The 14,657-nt window shown below is 44.2% G+C and overlaps 1 protein-coding gene across 4 annotated transcripts; it reads right to left on the reverse strand.

Moving 5' to 3' along the window:
* Positions 1-8,630: 8,630 nt before the first annotated feature.
* Positions 8,631-14,359, reverse strand: Lysmd4 (LysM domain containing 4). 4 transcript variants are annotated; one of them, XM_008849524.3, is made up of 3 exons: positions 14,311-14,359; positions 12,959-13,248; positions 8,631-11,098 (listed from the first exon to the last, which is right to left on the reverse strand). In XM_008849524.3, exons 2-3 carry the CDS (start codon positions 13,238-13,240, stop codon positions 10,517-10,519), a joined length of 864 nt encoding a protein of 287 aa, XP_008847746.1. In that variant the 5' UTR covers positions 13,241-13,248; positions 14,311-14,359; the 3' UTR covers positions 8,631-10,516. The 4 variants fall into 4 exon arrangements, with proteins under 4 accessions (XP_008847746.1, XP_008847745.1, XP_008847747.1 ...); XM_008849523.3 differs by lacking the exon at positions 14,311-14,359 and adding an exon at positions 14,057-14,292; XM_008849525.3 differs by lacking the exon at positions 14,311-14,359 and adding an exon at positions 13,869-14,292.
* Between the last annotated feature and the right edge of the window lie 298 nt (positions 14,360-14,657).

The raw sequence follows: 14,657 nt of genomic DNA on the forward strand, positions 1-14,657 counted from the left end.
AAGAAACTGATCATGTATATTTTATATGAAAGAAAACACCCTTATGAATTGATGACTATATATAAAATTATATCCACTACTTTTGAACACATTCTGCTATGAATTATTTATATAAGCCAAAGCTGTATGTTGTAACTTTTTTTTGGTTTTTGTTTTGTTTTGTTTTAGAGAATAGCTTTATCTTGTTTTAATTTTTTAGTTTTAAGAGGGGAGAAAAAAACAAAAATATCTTGCAAGCAGAACCTTGGAAAAAAAAAGCCATGAACACTTATTATTCTATATGTAAATTAAAAGTTGAGCCAAACTCTTTGTGTATATAGCATCTTAAATATATTATCACCTTTGATGTAAGTACCTATGTATTGTATGGTCACCAGATTAAAAAGTATATTTTTGTGGATTGCCGCCAATTTGGGGGGAAAGGCGAAGTCCTTATTAAGTAGAGTATTCACTGTTTAATATTTACTATTTTGTTAAATATACTGTACTTTGGATTTTAATTATTAGCCCAGTTTTCAGAGGATTGTGTAAAGGGGTTTCTCCCCTCACTGGTGGTGAATGTGTGATGTTCCGTTGTAATCTTTGTGCTGTATGGGGTGAGCATCATTATATATTTTATATGTGTACATAAATAGCAAAGTGACAAAAAAATTGGTGTTAAGTTCATCCTGCATAAATATAAAATGTGTTGTAACAGATTTTATAAGGCATTATTTAAAACTTGCCTTTTGTGAGGAAAAAGTAGTAGGAAGATGACCTAATTTAATATTAGAGAAAAAGGCTAAATAGTAGACGAGCACAAAGGTTTTATAAGTGGTAAATAATTAGGGACTATATTTGTAGGGAAAGGCATCTTTTTCTCCTTGACTCTTTAAAAATAGAATAATGCAGCTGGTTATGAAATACACCAGCATTTCCAGCTGCCCTGTACATTGAAAGGCACCGAGTGTATGGGAGATTATCTCTTTGGGTGCAGATCCTTGACATGATTCTTGCTGTCCTGGTGGGAACTAGTGCCACCCTCAGCTTGGGTTTCGAACAAGGCCTTATTCTTACAGGAAGACAACTCATTGGTGACATAGCAAGTTCATCCGTTTACTGGGCTTGTGCCATGAACAAAATTCAAAGTCCTGTATATCTTTTATTGTAGATTTTTAAATACACCTTTTCCTGAGAAATGAGAAGCATTTTTAAATGGCTGCTATTTTATATTTTAAACTTAATATTAAGCAGCTACCTGCAATTTTTACTTACATTTTGCTTTTCCCCCTAAATTAAGTTCCTTTTGACGTTTCCTCATCTGCTGTTGTGACAAATCATCAGCCAGATTTCCTGACTGACACATAGGTATTAGGTTCCGGTGCATCTGTGGCATTCAGAGACTGCCCAGTGGATAGTGCTTCACTGGCAGTTTGGGCAGCAAGTTTTAGGAGAAGCCAAAAAAGTGGGGGTGATATTCTGTCTCCTCTCTTCAGTATAAATATTTGGCTCTTGTTCAGAAAGGTTAGGTTTTCTTTTTGAAATGCACTTAATTGACTTACAGACACACTCGTCATAAGGTCATACCTAATTAAAATAAGCCAGTGTCCCAACACTGAATTTCCAAGATAACCCTTACCACTTTGTAAACCATTTATAGCTTTGAAAGTGTTAAAATGATCCTTTGTTATTATTTATGCATGTTCATGAACTTCTGCTGTATATTGGAATAGGAGTTAACACATTCACATTTACTGTCTATTTTCTTGTGTGCCTTATGAGATGGCTTTTCTGACTGTATCTCAATAGTCTTTCTTTCTATGCAGGTTTATAATCAGTACGACTACTGTTTTCTAAAGTAATATTACACAAGGCTCGGAGTTTGTATTTAAATTACACTGACCTAGTCATAATGTATTCTGTTTTCAGGAACTGAATATCTGACTGTTAATCTTTTCCCATAAGCCCAATGTGATTTGGAGCCTATGGGCTTGACATCCTTCACCCAGACACTCACGTGTGAACACATCCATATCCACAGCTCTCAGCAGAAACCAACCTAGAGTGGGGAGGACACTAATGGTGTTGCTTTACAACCAACTTTTCTTACCCTTTGAGGCTCATGTGTTTTGTATAAGACATCATCACAGGAAAATTTTATCCCTTCAGATAACGTGTATTTTATTACTAAAAAACAAAAAACAAAAAAAGCTTAAATTGCACTGGCTGCAGGAAGTCCCTACCAGCTGTACTTCCTCCGGCACTCTTAAGTGGTTCTACACTGAGGGGGAAAGTCACCATTGTGTGAACACAGGTGGTCCCAGTCAAAACTCCATCTTTTGAGCCCTAATTACATCCATTGTGTTATAAAACTAAATCAGGGGTTTGTTCTAAAAGAACAATACATGTTTTACCATTTCCTTTTAACTGTAAAGATGACTAATAATGTATTAACATACTTTCTGTATTAACCATCATGCGCACAAGAAATACATAGTAAATAAGGAACCTGAAGACTCCTGGCATTGGATCGTAAAAAGCTAGAGGATTAGAATGTGAAAAAGATTTTACAAATGTAAAACTTTTATTTCTCTGTAGAAACTTTCTTCACTTTGCTGTGCAAGAAGACACTGCTTTGCTATATTTAAAATGGCTTTTTTAAAAGAGATTTATGTATTTGGTAAATGTTTGTAGTCAACAGTTCACACAAAGAAGCTGTACGCGGTTTGATCATGTAAAACCGTTTGGCGGCACAAGCTGGACTTTGTTGCCATCCTTGAGATGAACCTTTTAAGAAAAATAAGTTAATCTCAATTTTTCCCTGAATGTGTTGTTTTTTCTTCATTATACAATAAATAATTATAGTGAAGTTTTTTATCAAATGGTTAAAGCAATGCTAGAGGTTGTTGTAAACTATTTGTCTCCTGCACTCACTCCAGTAAAGACCGCCTGGCTCTTACCATCCATCCAGACTCTGTCATGTTTGCCTGGGGAACAGTAAGCACTGGCTTGGCCACCAGGCATCCTGGTCTCCCAAAGTTCTCTCCTTTGCTCACCTTATGGTATCTAGGCAGTCTTGGAGCCTTTAGAATGTAGCCAGCCAGCTGTTCCCCAGTATCAGGCTATGTTATGACTCCGTTAAATGCATTTAGTCTCCAAGAACTCACAGAAAACACCCTGAAGTGTTGAGGGGGTCCATGTTAGCACTTAGTATTGTATCCCCTTTATTTTTAAGGTTTAAAGTGTGAAATGGCTTGTCCAAATTACATACACAGCACTGAGATAGAAGGAGCAGAGAGCTGTACTTTGGAGTTTCATTTTGCAGAAATAGCTGTCTATTCCAGTACACTGGTAGGTCCTTCCCATTGATCATCTTTCTGGTCATAACTGAGCCAGAAAAGGAAACAGTTGTCTGAATCTGCAGTAGAAAATGCCCTCCTCCTTCCATTTGCCTTGTGAGCCAGCTCCTAGCTAAGCAGATTCTTGGTGTCAAATTTAAGTTGAATTTCTGTGCTGGTTTACCTGCTGGCTAGAGTGGGACTGATTAGCAGGTTTTGAAAGCTGGTGAGTCCTGTGGCTAAAAATACTCTAATCACAGCTGTAGCTACTTAAAATCAATTCTAGGCTAGTTGCTAGTCAGCTCCCCTGGGTGCCTTGCTCTAGGCATTATCTAGGTCTTAAGCTAATTCTGTGTCTGAGTAGCACCAGCCAAGAAGGTGATTTTCAGTTGGAGCCCCCATATGCCAGCTGGAGGGCTGCAGCCTGCCGCCAGCCACCTGTCCAGTGGCTCACCAGAGGCCAGAGCACTACTTAGCTATGGATAGGTCTGATATTTTGTAACTGGAATGAGGTGGTGTTGGGCAAGAACACCCCCAGGTCATGTGTCCCAGTGCATCATCAACTCTTACTACATATGGACATCCCTTCCTTCAAGAGGAGAAGGCGTTCTCCACTGGAAGCTACTGTCTCTTCCTTTGTCATTGTTAAGTATCTTAGAGATAACCGATACTGTAGGTTTCTCCTTGAACTTTTACCCACTTAACACCTTGTCCTCAACCGTTACTAGCATAGTCCTTTTTCTTCTACATTCATTAATTGGGATTCTACCCCCACTTGGTTGCATCATTTTGGACTAGGGGATGCATTTGGGGGCAGGGAGTGTTACAATCTGTCATCATTTTGCTCCTCAAACTGTTCTGGTTTGGGCCTTTACGAGTTCCACCAGTAGATGTCTAAGTTCTCTGGCACTCCCTGCCCCCATTCTGGCATATCCTTGTTCCTGGCACCATAATGTGTCCGACACTCATTTTGTATTTTCTGTCTCCCTGAACTGGGGTGGGGTCAGGTGCTTCCTGTTTCATGCATTAAAGAATGGTTTTGAAACTGAGATCTAGACACCAGGTATGCTCACCATTACTAGGGTGCTCCTGCTTGGGGCCCTGTCTGCAAACAGCCTGAAAGTAGGTGGTGCTCACTCAGACCACCCTAAGGCTCTTCAGATTCCACTTGGCTGCAGTTGACTTTCCTTACTGGTAGGTTACTTCTGTTAAGACCCCCAGATAGTGTTGCTATGGTCTTTTTCCCTACTCTGTTCTAGTATACACCTATTTCAAATTTGCCAGGCCATCCATGTGGGGAACATACATGTACTGACTAGATAGAGCATGTATGTAGCTGAGGTTTGGTGAGGGGATTGCCTTTGGCCTTATGTTGTCCATTCAAGATCATGTTGACCAGTTATTTTGCTCCAGGCCCCCTCCATTTTTAATCCAGTTAAGCTCACCCGTAGGTGTTTTGGCCTATTTTGGGTACCCTTCTCCCATCATAGTTGGTTTTATTTATTTTATGTGGGGGCTATATGAATGGCATACAAAGAACTTTTTTTTGCATTGTTGGGGACTGAACCCAGTGCAAGAACCTTGCACATGCTAGGTAAGCATTCTACCACTGAGCTGTATCCCCAGCCCCTCATTACTACACTTCTAAGCTATATAGATACTCAGAGAAGCAGCACTCTTTGCCCCTGGTGCCCTGTTCCCCGTCCATACATCTCCCACTGACCCACTGTTGATAACCACTCTTTAGTTTCCTGTGTAATCTTTACTGTTTTGTGGACAAGTCAGCAGCTTTAGGATTTTTTATTTCTTTTCACTTAATATATCTGAAAATCACAATCAGTTCAGAGGTATCACCATCTTTTCCTATAGCATCCTATTACTCCATTGTGTGGATATGCTATAGATTGTCTCCGTTTTTACGTACAGAATTTAGACTGAGCTTAGAAGCGAACCTCAAAAGAATTAGTATGATTCTAACTGTGCCCCAGAGCAAAGGACAAAGGAGTTAAGACAACAAAATCTAGTGTCTAACTATATCTGTCACTATGATATAGATACAGCACTCAACCAGAAATTAGAAGAAAAGAAAAGGAAGTTATAATCAAGGATGGGTCTCACCGGATAGGCTCAGAATTACATGAGTGGGTGGAGTTAGCAGATGCGGATGTTGTTATAAGTGAATACATGTTTGGAACGTGAACTCAAAAGAACTGGAAAGTATAAAAAGATAAGAATGCTAGGGATTAAAATTAGTGCATTTAGTGAGCTAATGGCACATAAGACATTGCAAGGGAAGACAGCAATGGAAACCACACAAGTAGAGGAAGATTGAATGAAAATAGATCTTAAACTTACAACATCAAATGGCCTGCAGCCTGTGTAATTGGAGAGGAATAAGGGAAAATTAAAGAATGGCTGCCATTTTCCAGATCACATGAAAACATGAACTCACAGACCTTATAGGAGTTATGAAGGAGTAACCAGCAGGCCTCCCCATGTCACTAGTCACCTCTGTAAATTTTCCCCGAAATAATGCCAAGTCTCAAATATGGAACTCAGGTTGCCCTCCATCTGACCCCAAATCATTCCTGAAGCATTTTCTCACAATTCCATTTACACTGCCTTCACACTAGGTCACCAGGTGACATAGTCCCCATGTTCTAGCCTCTAGTCCTTTGATCACACTGAAGAGAGCATTCCTTGAAAAGCACCTGTCCACCACATTACTGAATCTCATTGTCCTTTCAGGGGTTGGCTAAGGAATGCCAGCTCCTCTAGAGAACCTTTAATGACTCCACCACTTGACACATTACCCATTCCCCCTTCCTGGGACCCAGAACATTAGTTCTACTGTGCCACATCCCTGTTCTTGAGTGGCTCTTCTCTCTCCCAAGGTTATAAGCACCTTGATGTGTCTTACCACATCAGCTCTTGGTATTCTGGAAGGTTAATGAAGGAACGAACTTGGGAAAGTTTGTGTGTAGATGGATGAAGTATAGACAAAAAGACTGTTGTCCTTATTCAGGGCAGTGAAATGGTGCCTTTAAATATCACATGCTTTCTTGAATACTGGGGGATATCTCTGGGTCATGCTAAGGCCTGGAGAGGTGCTAAGAGGTGTTGTGCTGTCACCAGTGCCACAGGTGGGGTAGTCTCTTGAGCCCCCAGTAGTTTTGAACAGAGGTAGGAAGGGGGCACCACAATGTTCCTTCCAGGGCAGTGCAGCCTAATTGGCTGTGGGAGGAAGGGAGGCTAGCTTTCCCTGTCCTGGACAGCTGCAGTGATCCAGCTGGCTTTGGTGTCCTGTCCTCACTTACTCTACCCACATGCTCTTGCTCAATTTGGTGAAGCCTGTTGACCCTGCTCCTTAGAAGTGAGCTTGGAGGAATCCTGTCTTGCCACACAGAGCATTGGGAGGATACAGCAAAGGGAGGAGGGCTGATTTCTTATAACCAAGGAAGGAGCCTGTATCTCTGGCTCAGGGGAGAGCCAGAGATCCAATGAGTTTGACACCAGCAAAAAAAAGGGGGGGAGGGGATGGCTCATGCCTTTAATCCAGTGCTTGGGAGGCAGAGGCAGGCAGATCTCTGTGAGTTTGAGGCCACCCTGGTCTACATAGTGAGTTCTAGGCCAGCTAGAGCTACAGGGAGACTCTGTCTCAAAAAGACCAAAATTAAATAAATAAAAAAGTGCATTGTCTGTTATTAAAAAAAAAAAAAAAAAAAGGAGTTTTTTTTTTTTAAAAAAAAAAAACTCCTTTTTTTTTTTTTTTTTTTAAAAAAAAAAAACTCCTTTTTTTTTTTTTTTTTTTAAAAAAAAAAAACTCCTTTTTTTTTTTTTTTTTTTAAAAAAAAAAAAAAAAAAAAAAAAGGACGAGGGGTAGGCAACCAGGGCAGGGGATGTGGCTCAGTGGTAGAGCACAGCCTAGGCCCTGAGTTCAACCCCCAGCACCTTCCCTTCCCTCAAAGGAAAAAAGAAAATGTATACTTAAGTGCCAACTACAGTTCTTGGGTTCAGGCAGTGGGTCCAGCTCTTCTTACCTGTACCTGGCCAGTGCTCCCAGGAGGCTGCTAGAAATGGTCTTAATTCTCTCTGCTACCCTCTCCTGAAGCAAAGCCCCAGAATAGGGTTAAGAGCAGACTGAGCCTGCCAGTCTGGGAAGTTCCTTCAGCAGCCTCACTTGCCAGCTGTTTGCTCTTAGCTTAGCTTTAACACATGTAAAGTGATAGTCAAGGCCTATGAATGAGGGGGTTGGGAAGACATAAATAAAGCTCTTGGCCTTCTATGGCATCCAGTGAGTAGCGAACTCCATGGGTTATCTGATAGTAGGTTCAGCTCCTGGCTATAGCCCAGTCTTCCCCAAAGAAAAATCATGACTCTGCTTTTCTACAGGTGAGTATGGCCTAGGGTCCTGCCTGTCTGTCCCAAGTGACTCTGTTAATTCTATAACCTTCAGTGCATCTCCCCCAACTCCCCATAAGGCCAGGCGGATGGTATACAACCTAGCCTGCTACTTTGTCTCCCTGAGGAAAATCAGAACATCCTATTCTAATGAGGATTCCTTAAGCTTCAACGTGACACACTGTCAAGCAAAAGGATGATGAATTATTTCTTTAGAACATCCATTCTCAAGGGGACTGGAGAGATGGCTTAGCAGTTAAAAGTACTAGCTGCTCTTCCAGAAAATCTCGGTTTGGTTCCCAGCACCCACATGGCAAGCTAACAACCATCCTTAACTCCAGTTTCCCTCTCTGGCCTCCATGGGCACTGCATTGCACAGACAGGCAAAACACTCATATATATAATATAAAAATAAATCAAAAATTTTAATTCATTCTCATGGGGACTGGATGGCTCTGTGGTTAAGAGTGCTAACTGCTCTTGCAAAAGACCCCGTTTGGTTCCCAGCACTCATATCAGGATCTTACAACCACCTATAACTCCAGCTCTAGATTTGACTCTCCAGGACTCTGCAGGCACATGTACACACACACACACATAAAATCCTTTAAAAATAAGTCAACACCCACAGACACCTAAATGCAGCAATGAACTTCAGAAAATGAACTTCACAATATGTATTACATATACCTAACAAAACTGAAGCACTTATGTAGGTCAGTGGGCCAGAGTATGCTGGTTACCACTTTGTCTATCTTTCCCCCCACTGATTGTGTGCACAGCAAGAGTCCTGGGTTACAGGCCCAGGCCCAGCAGGAGGCAGAAGCTCCCATCACCTTCTCCAACCTCATCCCTCAGCTTCTAATTGTTACTCATCTCCACGTTTGAAAAAGAGGGAGCCATTTTTCCTTCACAGAAGAAATTCTTTTATTCCACTTGAGAAAATACAGGATACGCACATTCATTCTTTGCCTGGCAAAAGGGATTTCCCATGAGTCCTGCCTGCTGAAGTTAATGATGACAAGAGTTAGGAGCAATTTCTCAGCCACAATGGGCGTGACCATCCATCTAGAAAAGCACTTATATAACCAAAATGCTTTTTATACCAAGATTCACAGGTTCATTTTTGGTCTCTAAGAAAACATTTAATTCTGAAGGTGATTTAAATTTGCTATTTGAATCCTGGGCAAATTGTCATCAACAGACTGAAAGCCTAGCTCAAGTCCCTTTCTGCTAAGCCCTCCTCTTACATGGTCAGATAACTAGGTGTAAGTGGCAAGTTACAGGACCATTCCCCAAACTCAGCATCTGAGCAGCATGCCTGCCTTCCAGTCACCAAGGCTGACCCCCTAGCCCTTCCATCTACAGGACAGGGGGTGGCTGCTGCCTTTGGAGGAAGGACCGGGCAAACCTTGGTCTCTCACCTCAGGTCAGTTACCCTCCATTTTATAGCCTATCATAGCCAGAGCTACCTTGCTGGAATTTGGGTATGTCCCCCAAAGGCTTGCTCTTCAGCTTGGCACTGGAAGGTACTGGAACCTTTAAGTTGGACCTAGTAGAAGGAAGTTAGGTCACCTGAGACCCTTGAAGGGGATACTGGGACCCCAACTGCCTCTCCTTTTCCCTGATTATGTGAACAATTTGCTTCAACCCACACTCCCTACCATGATACATGTTCTCACCACAACCCCTTACCCTCAAAGTAAACAGGCCACAGATTGAAACCTTTAACATAAGCTAAAATAAACCTTTCCTACTTAGAAATTGTATATCTCAAGTATTTTGTTACAGTAACAGAGAATTAATGCACACCTCTAGCCTTCCTTTAAGTGTATGGTCTTTAATACTATGAGCTGCACTGCATTTGGAGGTTTACTCTAGGGACATTATCCAAAGAGAATGAACAGAGCTGCCTTCTGGCTCCTAAGAACAGAGTCAGGGAGGCAGCAGAAAGAATACACCATTTCAGGAGTACACAGGGTAGGAGTGAGGAGCTGTTCTTGGCACAGCTGGTCTGGCAGTGGCTTGGCCTCAGAAATGCGTGTTGGATCTTGATGGCAGGTGAACTTCCTCCAAGGCACCTGCAAGAACTGCTCCCAAGATGTTCCTGAGATAATCCTGGGAGCTGTCACCGTGGAGATGCCCCTCTTGTCTGGCTTGAGACTCTCCCATGAGTCAGACTAAGAGGCTCCCGTAGTGTGAGGAACAGAACTGCTGTTTACCCCGTAGAATGGCAGTTTGGATTGGAGGCTTTCTCACTGCCAAAATGGCACTGCCTTAATCAGGTCAAGTGAGGAGGCAAACACGAAGTCAGGCTTGATACAACTATAACGTGTCAATCTTAAAATACTGTGACATATCAACAGTATTGTATAACCCCTCTGCTGGGGAGACATAAAACACCTGATCTCAGAGCCCAGGCCATCCCCACCCCACCCCACCCCCAGCAGGCAGGGACTCTGTGACAGGTGACCCCAACCAACCTTAGGGACACCCATACTGTAGGTCCCTGGTCATGTTCTGCTGCCCATACAGGGCTGCTGTGAAGACCCTCAGGACCAGCCCCCTAAATGTCTTTAAGAAACAGTCACAAATCACATATAAACACCTCTTTTGCTGGGACAATAGTGTCCTGCAGCTTTGGGTTAGGCCAGGCATTCCTCAGAGTCCATACAATCCAGTTGGCCATGGTAACTTCTAGAAATGTACACAAAATGCAGCACCCCCAGCAAACACCTGTGACAGCCACTCACATTAAGAGTCAACTGCCAAGGTCAACTGATTGTGAAAAACCAAGCTCAGGTCCCTGCCTGGGTGGTTAGGCTGACCTGGCTGTCTGAAGCAGAGATGGCTTGCCCTGGAACTGGGTTTAGTGTCATGGAACCATTGGGGATAGCAGTTGCATTCAAGTCATTGGAGGCCTCCCCGGTGGCTTGTATTTTAAAGTAAACCAGATAAAACACTGGCAACACAATCCCAACCAGAAGCATGACAAAGACTGCATTCCACCACCGAATCCCACAGTCTGCACCATCGGCTGCTGGCTTCTGGGCTGTGGGGAACAAGGGCTGATCCAGAGGCTCCACACAGCAGCTGTCACTATGGAAGATGTCTGAGTGCACTGCCCGCTTGATGTTCTCATCGATCCCCTTGAAGAAGTCTGTCAACTGGCTGCCCTGAGTATCTGCCTCAGAAGCATCTTCGTCTTCAGGCAGTTCCACCAGGGTCACCCTGGTCTCCAAGGATGGGCCCCTGAGGGGGGTTAGTTCTTGGTGGGTCTCTGTGAGGATTCCATGGTTTCTCACTGGAATCTTAATTGACTTCAAAGCATACAGGTCTTGTTCTCTAATGAAGTTGTTCACTTTCTTGATATCTGCAACCTAAGGAAGCCATGCGTCAAAAACATGCAATGCTCCTTAAAGTCAGTACCCAATGGAGGCCCTTAGCCTGCTGGGGCCCGAGTGAGGAAGCCCATGAAGGCTGGAATAAGTACCTGCATCAAGCTTTGTCTAGGTTGAGTAACTTGGGCTTTAGCTTTTATGGGGGATTGGGGACTGGGGGCTTTTGCCCCTTAATGAATACCTTAGAAATCAATCTTCCTACTTTGAATAATTTAAGATCAGTATTAGAAACTGATCTTTTTAAGGTGTGATACAGTAAGTTTCACATTAAACAGGTCCAATGCTGTGACCCTTTGGGTGTCTTATAACTCTAAGGCAACAGTGCCCCCATCTGCCTGAGCTCCCTCTTACACCAGACAAGCTCATCAAAGCCTGGGATGGCCCTGGACACACATTCAGGGCATTCAAGATCTCCAACTGAAGGCTTCCTCAGGACACACCCTTAGCACTTTCCCAGAAGCACTGTGGGGCGTGGGAACTTTCCTAAATAAAAGTGACCCATAGCTAATTCACCTTGGAGAGGTCACAATCATCATTAGAAGCATGTCAGGAAATCATCAACTTGGGATTTTTGGAATGAGATTTTTCCATTCCCAACTTAGTTCATAGGAACACAGCCGTGGCTTTATCAAGTAACACAAAGTTTATGAAAAGAAGGGAGGGAAAGGTAAGCCAAAAATGAAACTCCACCTCAAGCTGCTTTTGAAAATTTTCACTGGAGCATAAGGTCGAGCCCACAGAGCTTTAGACAGACCCTTACTCAAGCCCACCATGCATGTTACTGAAACTGTTCAGCAACTACCTTCATCGTTTTACTGAACTGGCATGGGGGGATTTTTTACTGTGTTCTGAAACTAACAAACCTTAAAGAGATGCTTGAGAACTTCTAGTCTTTACTAAACAAACAGCCAATGTATATCTCAAATAGGAAAACTAACCAGTTAGTGGCAGCATTACAAACTCATTATAGATTTGTGGAGACCATCATGCCAAGAGGCCTACTCTATTTCTTTGGAGGGGACAATTTGTCAGTCCATATGTTATATCTATAGAAGCTGATAATAAGGGTCAAATAAGAATGTCCACAATTTAAAGATGCTAAGTGACCCTGGAGATCAATCTCTACTACCTTGGGAAAGAGCCACATACCCCATCCAATCTTTTTACCCATTTGGATCTTGTTAGACAATAGACAATTTTTAGGAGGTAAAGATTTCTTTTTTTTTTTTTTTTAATTCAGTAGCTTATTAGCCTTAGAGAAGGCCAAAGAAGTTTATAGCACGGTGTTAGCAAAATGAAACAGTTTTGATGCAGGAGAAAACCCAGCAATTCTAGAAATACTTTCCTACTTACTTTGCCATTGTTAATCACTCTGAATGCTAAAAACATAATTAAAGAGAAAGACAGGATTACATAGACGCACAGCATAGAGGCTACACCATGCAGTTCTAAAAGAGAGAAGGGAAAACTTTAGCAGTCAGATTAGCTACTGGCAAGAAAAAGTCAGAAAAAATGAACCCAGTGAGAGAGGTAAACCTAGCATATCCAGCCCCCTAAGGTCTTAAATCAAATGTGCTCAAAAGACCACACAGAGTTTCACAGGGTCACTGTGCAGGGCAGGGCAAGGAGGAAAACACCCTTACCTGAGGTTCCTGACTGACTGACCCCCTCTGAGCCCAGGGTTCTGAACTAAATAAAGGTACTTCCAAATCTGCCATCCATCCCTGGCCAAACGGCTCTCGGATTACCTACAGAAGTCAAGAAGGCCAAAGGCCCCTCCTGCAGTGACCTCCCCATGCTCCTTTCAGCCCTAGGGGACAGAGGACTGGGCCAGCTTACTTTGCAGCCATACTGGAGAGCCAGCTTGTTGAGGCTGTCCTCCTGGGCCAGCTCCCGCTGCAGTAGCACCATGTCACCAACTCTGGGCTGCTGAGGGTGGTGGACTTTGTTCTTCTGGCGTTCCTTGCCCCGAGGCCGTAACATCACAGAATGTGACTCTTCCTCAGAGGAGTCCCCAGAGTCCCCACTGCCATCCTTGAACACGTAAACATGGCTGCTTGGAGTCCTACAAACAACGGCTGGGCCCTGGAAGGTCTTGGCTAACACTTCCTTCTGCCTCATTTTCTTAACTGAAAGCCAAACCCCAGAGTTAATTCCACACAAATGCTATTCACTAAAAAGAATTGTCTTGTTAGTAATTTCTACTTTTCCTAAGTATTGTAACTATCCAGCAAACACCCATTGAACAGGACAAGAACGTCCTCGGTTGGCTGAGATGGGATTAGGCAGAACAAAAATACCCTTTTCCCTAACCCCTTCTGTTATGCAGAAAGTAAGATTCCCTTCCTTTTCCTCCTATCCATGGCTGTGCCTCTCCAAACCCACATATAAAAGAAGCCTCTCCTAGTGTCTCAGAGGAGTGAAAAAGTGGCTGGGGTAGTGGCAAGGAGAGGGTGAGCACTGTTCTCAGCTTCCTTGTCCTGAGAATCTTACATTCAGAACCTGTGTACAAAAAACACCTTACGCATTCCAAGGTATCTCCAGGAAGCCCAACGCCAAGGACACACGCTGGGAGGGACCTTGAATCTAAGATGCTCTTATTTTGACCCTGGATGACTTACGTGATACGTGCAAAGGAGAAATGCCTGTCAAAGTTCAATGTGCCCGTTTCTCATAGTCACTTTTCACACCCCTCAACTCTTTTTATCACTTATCTTTTCCTAGAGCCAACCGCCAAAACCACACTGACCCTTTTCCCTCTCCAAATGGCCCGGACAAGACTCCAGACATGAAGTCTCCAGCACCGGGACTGGCAGACCCAAGTCCCACCCGAGCAGTACTTTCGGGACAGTCGGCCGCGCGCCTCCCTCTAGTCCCGGACATTCCGGGTGGCCGCAAGGGGCTTCAGTTTCCCTTCAGTGAAAGGTGGGGACGTACCTAAGCAGGGGACAAAACAAATCCGGGTTGCCCCGCCCCTGGGCCTACACGGACCTGGCCCCAACTTTCTAGAGCACAGGCAGCAACCCTGAAAGCCAGGACCAGCCCTCGGCGGTCGCGGTCACCGCCCCTTGGGGTGGCAGTCCCCCTCCCCGCCCCGGTGCCCACGGCGACAAGCGGCACCAGGCCCCGAGGTCCCCATAAGCCCCGACTCCCCAAAGTCAGTCTGTGGCCCCGGAACCTAGCCCGGGTACCTCGCTCAGGGTCCGCGGAGCCCCGCTGCCGCCGCCGCCGCGCCTGCCGATTGGCTGCGAAAAGCAGGTCTTCCGGGGGCGGGGCCTCATAAGTAACCAATGATTTTAGAGGGAGGCGGGCAGAGCCCCGAAGTGCGGAGGTCAGAATGCGCCCTCCTCGGACGGGCGGGGACGGGCGGGGACGGGGCGGGGACCGGGGCGGGACTACAGCGCCCAGATTAGACTTCCTGCGACCCGCCCAACACTTGTTTGTGGAACTTGGACTCTGCCAGCAGCCCCAGCTTTCTACTGAGCCTTTGACAGGAGAGTCCTTTGACCCATGTGTGTCCTGATCCATAGCTCGGGAT

This window comes from Nannospalax galili, unplaced genomic scaffold, assembly GCF_000622305.1.
Source record: "Nannospalax galili isolate Female #2095 unplaced genomic scaffold, S.galili_v1.0 scaffold124, whole genome shotgun sequence".
Lineage (NCBI taxonomy): Eukaryota > Metazoa > Chordata > Mammalia > Rodentia > Spalacidae > Nannospalax > Nannospalax galili.